Source organism: Ciconia boyciana, chromosome 5 (genome assembly GCF_034638445.1).
Source record: "Ciconia boyciana chromosome 5, ASM3463844v1, whole genome shotgun sequence".
Taxonomy (NCBI): domain Eukaryota; kingdom Metazoa; phylum Chordata; class Aves; order Ciconiiformes; family Ciconiidae; genus Ciconia; species Ciconia boyciana.
In genome coordinates this window covers 82,487,398-82,494,154 of record NC_132938.1, presented here as the reverse complement: position 1 = coordinate 82,494,154, position 6,757 = coordinate 82,487,398, and the positions used below count along the sequence as shown (strand labels likewise).

The 6,757-nt window shown below is 74.0% G+C and overlaps 1 protein-coding gene across 1 annotated transcript; it reads right to left on the bottom strand.

The window, feature by feature from the left end:
* Positions 1-3,328: 3,328 nt before the first annotated feature.
* On the bottom strand, positions 3,329-6,733 carry LOC140652533 (uncharacterized). The gene is made up of 5 exons (XM_072863416.1): positions 6,656-6,733; positions 5,255-6,494; positions 4,787-5,060; positions 3,781-3,899; positions 3,329-3,559 (listed from the first exon to the last, which is right to left on the bottom strand). The coding sequence occupies exons 1-2, from the start codon at positions 6,731-6,733 to the stop codon at positions 5,550-5,552; spliced, it is 1,023 nt and encodes a 340-aa protein (XP_072719517.1). The 3' UTR covers positions 3,329-3,559; positions 3,781-3,899; positions 4,787-5,060; positions 5,255-5,549.
* Between the last annotated feature and the right edge of the window lie 24 nt (positions 6,734-6,757).

Genomic DNA, 6,757 nt, shown 5'->3' with positions numbered 1-6,757 from the left:
CCGGGCGGTCGGAGCCGCGGGGCGGCGGAGAGCCGGTGTCCGCCCGCCCGCCCCAGGTGAGGAGGGGCGGTGAGGATCGGCTGGAGAGGCCGGGCCGGGAACAAGGCTGCGGCCGGGGCAGTTCCGGGCCGGGCCGTGTGGGCGAGCGGGGCTGCTCCAGCCCGGAGCCGCGGGGCCCCGGTGGCGCAGTCGCCGCGGGGACGGGACGAGGAGGAGCGGCCGCGCTGCCGGGGGCTCCGCGGAGGAGCGGGCGAGGCTCGGGGCGCCGGGGAATAAAGCCCGGAGGGCCGGAGCCCGGCGCCCCCCGGCCTCGGCCGCGCCGCCCGCGGCCACACGGGGCCGGGCCCCCCCCGCGGGTCCCCCCGGTCAGTGCCGAGCACCGCCCGACCCCGCCGGGGCTCCCGGACCCGTCCCGACAGCACGCGCGGGGCTGGGGCGGGTCGGGGCTCGGCCGGGCGCCGGGGAGGCGAGAGCCGGCTCCCGGGGCCGGTGGTGGGGCTCAGCCCGGGCCCGGGAGTCGGTTTGGGGCTCGGAATCGGGCCCAGGGGTGGGTTTTGGCGCAGCAGGAGCTGGGCTGGTGAGATGGAGAACGGGCTCGGGGGCTCCGAGGGGAAAGTAACTCCTGGGGCTGGGGCAGAGACGGAGCCGAGGGGTCCCGCAGCCCCGAGCCGGGCTGAGCTGGGCGGGCTGGGGGCTCGGAGGCAGAAACCAAGTGGCGAGGGCAAAGCCCGGCACGTACGTGGGCGAAAACCACCGAGCGAGACCCCCGTTTGCAGGGCTGGAGCAGGGAGACGAAGGGCTCGGTGTTCTGGCCTCGGAAGGAAGCTGGGCGGGTGGGTTCGGGGGCTTGAAAGCGGAAGGCGAGTGCTGTGCTGTGGGGGCTCAGAGACAAGAGGCCGCGTCGAGCGCCTTCAGGACGTGAAGCCAGGCTCGTGGGGCCTGGAGCTGGGACTAAGTCCCGTGTTGTCCGGAGCCGGGCAGGGGCTCGGGGCGGGCAGAGCCCGGGCTCGCCTGGCGGCAGGAAAGGTGCGGGCAAGCCGTGGGGTTCGGGGTCGGGAAGGGGCACCCTGGGCTGAGGCGGAGCTGGGCCCCTTCGCCTCTCGAACAGAGGCTCCGTGCCGGGGGCTGGGGCTCGCAGCCGGGCTCATGCCGGCAATGTGGGGTTTCCGAAAGGGGTTTCCGACCAAGTCCCGCGTCTGCGGGCTGTGAAACCAGGCTCATGGGGGCAGTTTGAGGGCTGGAAAGGAGAGACTGGGCGCCGCGTGCCGGGGCTGGCGACCGGGCTCGTTTGGCCGGGTTCGGGGCTCGGAAACGGGGACCAAGGCGTGTGTTTTAGCGCTTGAAGAACAGAGCCCGAGTCCCGCCCTGTCGGCGCTCGGACCCGGGCTCAGCGGGGCAGGCTCAGGGCTGGGAAGTGGAGCCCAGCTCCCGCCTTGCCGGGCGCAGCAGCAGGGACTCAGCGCTGCGGGCCGGGGGCCTGGAACGGGCTCCCCCCGCTGACCGGGGGCTCGGGAACAGACCCGGCCCCGGGTGCGGGGCCTTGGAACCGGCCCCTCGCTGTTTCGGGGCCTGGCGGCGGAGCCCCGGAGCCCCCCGGGGAGGGCCCGGGGAGCCGAGAGGCCCGTTCCCCGCCCTGGCCGGTGCAGGGGGGCTCGGGGCCCCGGTGCGGGATCCGCTCAGGCCGTGCCCGTTTCCAGCCTTTATTCGGTGTCTGCGCGGAGCCGCCGGTGCCTGTTCCGTGACACTGCGCCCGCCCCGGCGGGGACCGCGCCCGGAGCCCCAGGCAGGAGCGGGCAGCGCGGGGCTTCGGCCGCCGGTCCCGGCTCCGGCTCGGGCCCGGCCCTGGAGCGCGGCTCCTCCTCCCGCGGCGCCGGGACGGGGATGGCGAGGCCGAGCTCGGGGCTCCAGGGGCTCGGGAAAGGCCGGGCCCGGTGCGGTTCTCCGGCTCCACGGGGAGAACAGGGCCCCCGGACCCCACCGGCCAGGACCGCCCCGTCGGCTCCGTGAGACCCGGCCCGGGCTCCGCGGGTTGCGGCTCCCTCCCCGCGTCCCGGGCCACGGGTCCCGCCCGGAGCCCCCGCTCCCCGCGTCCGCCGCGGCCGGTGCCGGCGCGGTTCTGGCGGCGGGGGAGAAGGCGCCTGCGCGGGGCGGGGCGCGGAGGGGCGGGGCTTCAGTGCGCGTGCGCGGGGCGCGGCGGTCACAGGTGCGCGGGGCGGGGCCTGGCCCAGGTGCGCGGGGCGAGTGGGCGGTGGCCCGGTGCGCCTGCGCGGGGCGGGGCCTGGCCCAGGTGCGCGGGGCGAGTGGGCGGTGGCCCGGTGCGCCTGCGCGGGGCGGGGCCTGGCACAGGTGCGCGGGGCGGGGCGAGCGGGCGGCGCCGCAGGGCGCCTGCGCGGGGCGGGGCCGAGCAGATTTGAGCCTCGCGGCCGTCGCGCGCGCGCGCTGCTGGTTGTGCTCCAGTGGGGCCGGGGAGCGGGGCTGGGCCCGGGGGGGCGCGGGGCCGGGGGAGCCGCGGCTGGGGGCCGGGGCCGAGCAGCGGCTGGGGGCCGTGGGGCCGGGACCGGGGCCGAGCAGCGGCCGGGGACGGCGACGGCGAAGGGGCCGCGGCTCCGGGGGTTCTCGGGGCGGAGGCGGGGGGCGAGTGCCGCTGCCCGGGCGGCCGCGCTGCCGGGGGCTCCGCGGAGGAGCGGGCGAGGCTCGGGGCGCCGGCGAATAAAGCCCGGAGGGCCGGAGCCCGGCGCCCCGCGGCCACACGGGGCCGGGTCCCCCGGGTCAGTGCCCAGCACCGCCCGACCCCGCCGGGGCTCCCGGGCCCGTCCCGACAGCACACGCGGGGCTGGGGGGGTCGGGGCTCGGCCGGGCGGGGGGGACGCGAGAGGCGGCTCCCGGGGCCGGGGCTCAGCAGCACGGAGCGAGGCGGGCGCTTCCCCGGGCCGAGAAGGGAGCCCTTGGGGCCGGGGCCGGGCGAGGGGCTGCCGGGGAGCGAGTCCTGTGTGTTTGGGCTCAGAAACGCAGCCCCGGTTGGGTGTTTCTGGGGCCAAACCCGGGGCCGGGGTTGGGGGGCGCGGGCGGTCCCGGGAGCGGGGGGGAGGCGGGAGGGTGTTTTGGGGGTCTGGGGGGAGGGAGAGGGTGGGCAGGGTGCGTGGACCCCCGCCGGAGGTGGGGGTCCGGTCGCGTTGGTCCCCGAAGCTGGGGAGGCCGGCATGCACCAGGCCGAATTAAACGCTTGAGATAGTCTCTGGGGCGAAAGGTGCTTTTCAGGCCCTCTTCGCGTGTCCAACTCTTTATTCAAGGTTTGAACAATAAACACCAACTAATTAGCCCATGTGTGTACAATTATGACATTTAATATTCATATACATGTTATGACAGTGATTGATTTATGACCTCGCCAAAAACCAAGATGGTTTTAACAAGCACAAGCTGTAATGAGCTGGAGCCAAAACAAGCTGGTGCTGAAATGAACTGGAAGAGAAGAGGAGCTGGAACCGTCCACAAACTGGAGCCAAAACTGAGCTGGACCAGAAGCTGCAAATGAACTGGAGCCATCCACAAGCGGGACCTGAAACCAGAGCAGAAAAACTGGTAGAGAAACAAACAGGAACCAGGGCTGAAATGAGCTGGACCTCCAAACTAAGCTGGAGCTGTCCACGAGCTGGACTTGAAACAAATGGGGGCCTGAACCAAGCTTAAGCCGCAAACTGAGCTGGACCAGAGACAAACAGGAGCCTAAATAAACAAACCAACAGGACCCACAAATTGAGCTGGACCCAAACAACTGACCTGGAGCCATGCTGTCCCCGGGCAGGCGGCAGTGTCGGCACAGGCAGCCCGGCTTCTTCCTGGGGCTCCACACCCCACACGGGTCCTGGTGTGGCTGGGGCTCCTCTGTCCGTCCGTCCCTGCACGGGGAGAGACATGGGACAGTTACAGTTCCTGGTGGCACCGCACGGCCTGGCCCAAAGAGCCCTGGAGCTGCTGCCCCTGCAAACCCTGCTGCCTCCCGGGCACGGGCAGCTCTGCCCAGCCCCTCACCGGCGCTTTCGGCAGCCACTCCCCGGTGCTGCGCACCCACGATGGGAAGGGAGGGAGGGAGAGACGGCGATGGGACACCAGAAACATCTCGTTTCTCCCTAGGAGAGTGGGCGACAGCCAGGATCTGGCGGGGACCACACCAGTGGGGTCTGGGTCGGACCCCGACAGCGCCCGCTCCTGCCCCCCCCAAACACGCGGCACCAACCTGCCCGGCCCTGGCTCACAGTGGGCTGCAGAGATGGGAACCGTGGGGCTCCTCAGGTCGCCCCCGTGCCCACAAACGGCCACTGGCCACGGGGGGAACCCACCCAGGCAGGCACAGGCCCCGGCCCTGCGACGCTGAGCTCCCACCAGCCCCAAGGGGCACGCATGGTGACCCATCGGCCCTGCCCCTGCGTACCGGGACCCCTCCTTCCCACCAAAGGGCCCTGCGGGGAACTGTGCTGGGGATGGCACCCACCCTCCCCGTCCCTTGGCCACCCCACCAGCAGGACAAGGGGCAAAGCCAGCATGCCCCGAGCTCGGGCTCGGTCCAGCTCCCTCATGCCTGCTCAGTCCTGGCACCCCGGGGGCACGGCTGCCCCCAGCACCCGCTCCCATGGCCGGGGACAGGACCTCCGCCTGCCCCTCTGTCCCCAGGGACCCTGCATGGACCTGGCCCCTCCTGCAGCACCGCAGACCCCCCAGGCACAGCCAGCCCCGGGAGCCGAGCGCTCTGGTCCCACCGGGCACGGCCACCGTATCGGGCACTCACCTCACCAGGCACGTCCTCCCAACCGACGTCCCCCGGTGTTCGCCGCCTTGGGGCCCTGCTCCTCGCCCAGGCACCGGGATGAGCCTTCCCCGTAGTTCGGCACAGCCACACGGCATCGCCCGTGCCACCAACACCTCACGAGGGACTGACAGCACCAGGACGGCCGTCGCTCCCCGTGCCCGGCCAGGCCGGCTTCACCGACTCACTGACGGGGCTGCAGGAGCCGGTGCGGATCCCTGGAGCGTCCTCTGCCCCCAGCGCAGCACGTTTCGAGCTGAAAAAGAAGGTTTTCAGTCAAAGCAGGGCTTCTCACAGGGCCCAGAGCTGCCCCCAAGCCCCACCATGGCAGCACCCGTCACTGCCGGCTCTGGCCCTGGGGCATCCACCCGCGAGGATGATGCCGGGCAGGGCTGAAGGACTGAACCCCAGTGCAAACCAGTTCCCCTCAGCAGCAGCTCCCGCACTCACCAGTCCGAGCTCTCCCCGGCTCCAGCAGAGCCAGCACCAGGCCGGAGGGGTCTGTCCTGCCGGCAGCTGCTCCGGGAGAGAGCTGGGGAGAAGAAATCAGCCCCGGCATCTGCGCTGGGAGGAGGGAGCCCGGCAGCAAGAGGGGTCACTGGGAGACCTCCAGCCCCGCCGGGCCCTTGCCTCCCCCAGGTACCTGGTGGGAGATGGGGCATGCAGAGTCCCCACGGCCGGTCACCGGGTCACGGTTCGAGTGGGGACTGACCCCGTGGTGGAAATCGGGAGCTGCCGGGGAACCTCAGCCCCACAGGCCGAGCTGCAGCCACTGCCCCCCGAGAGGGGACCCCAGAGGGTCGGTGCCAAAACCCGCCGGGAAAGTCACCGGGGCCCAGCTGGGCACCCACGGGGGATCCCGCACCGGGGGAGAGGGAGACAGACCACTCACCCGCGGCTGCCAAGGCGGGCAGGGCAGCTCCTGCCGCTGGGAAACCCGGGGGCCCGCAGCCAGCCGGTGCCTGCCCCGGGTCTCCCGTGGGTCCTGGCAGGAGCCGCCAGCCCAGAGCCGGGGGGTCCGGCCCCGGGAGGGGACGGGGGCAGCCCCCGCTGCCTGCGGGGAGAGGCAGGGCCCGCGCCGCCCCGTCGGCAGCTGCCTGCAGGCAGGGCACGGACCTGAGCTGCAGGCAGCACCTACCGGGCAGCGGCCGGTGCCCCCGCTCCCGCACCGGAGCCCGCCGGCGGGGGGGAGAAGGTAGGAAACGGCCCCGGTTCTGCTCCATTTTCCCCCGGTTTCCCCCGTTTCCCACGCCCGGCCCCGTCCGGGACTCCGAGGCCGCCCAGGGCAGGCGGGAGACGCCGTCGGGCCGGGTTCCCGCCCGCCAGCTGCGGCCGCCCCGCGCCGGGACCGTGAGAGCCCCGGGGAGACGGGACACCCGGGCCCGGCGCGGCCGCAGCCTCGCCCCGGCCCTGGCCGCTGGTCCGGAGCACGCCCGGAGGCGCCGGTGTCCGCTCGGTCCCGGGCGGGGAGAAGCGGCGGCGGCACCGGGAGCAGCCGTGGCGGGGAAGCAGCCTCAGCACGGCCCCCAGGCCGCCCGGAGACAGACCCCGGGCCCGGCAAGGACCCCCGGGAGCCGGGACCGCCGGGAGCCGGGACCCCCGGGCCCGGCAAGGACCCCCGGGAGCCGGGACCGCCGGGACCCCGCTCCCGCTCCCGCCGCCGCCGCCGTTCCCGCGGCGGCGGCGCCCCCTGGCGGCCGCGAGGGGGTTTTGAAGCCCCGGAGGCCGCCGCGCCCCTGCCCCGCACGGGGGCGCCCCCTGGCGGACGCGACGCGGCACGGCGGTGCGCAGCGCCCCCTGTCGGTCTCAGGACGGCACCGCAGGCCCCCCCCCCCCCCCCGCCTCCGGTACCGGCACCCGTGAGACCTTTCCGCGCCCCGTTGGCCTGGCCAGGGCTGTGCCGGCGGGGGAACGGCCGGGCGCCCGCATGGGGGAGGCAGGCAAAATGGCGGG

Coding starts and splice junctions, on each gene's coding strand:
- LOC140652533 (XM_072863416.1), bottom strand. CDS start 6,733: ATGCGGGCGCCCGGCCGTTCCCCCGCCGGCACAGCCCTGGCCAGGCCA. Junction 6,495..6,655: donor GAAAGGTCTCACGGGTGCCG/GTACCGGAGGCG, acceptor CGCGGCCGCCAG/GGGGCGCCGCCGCCGCGGGA.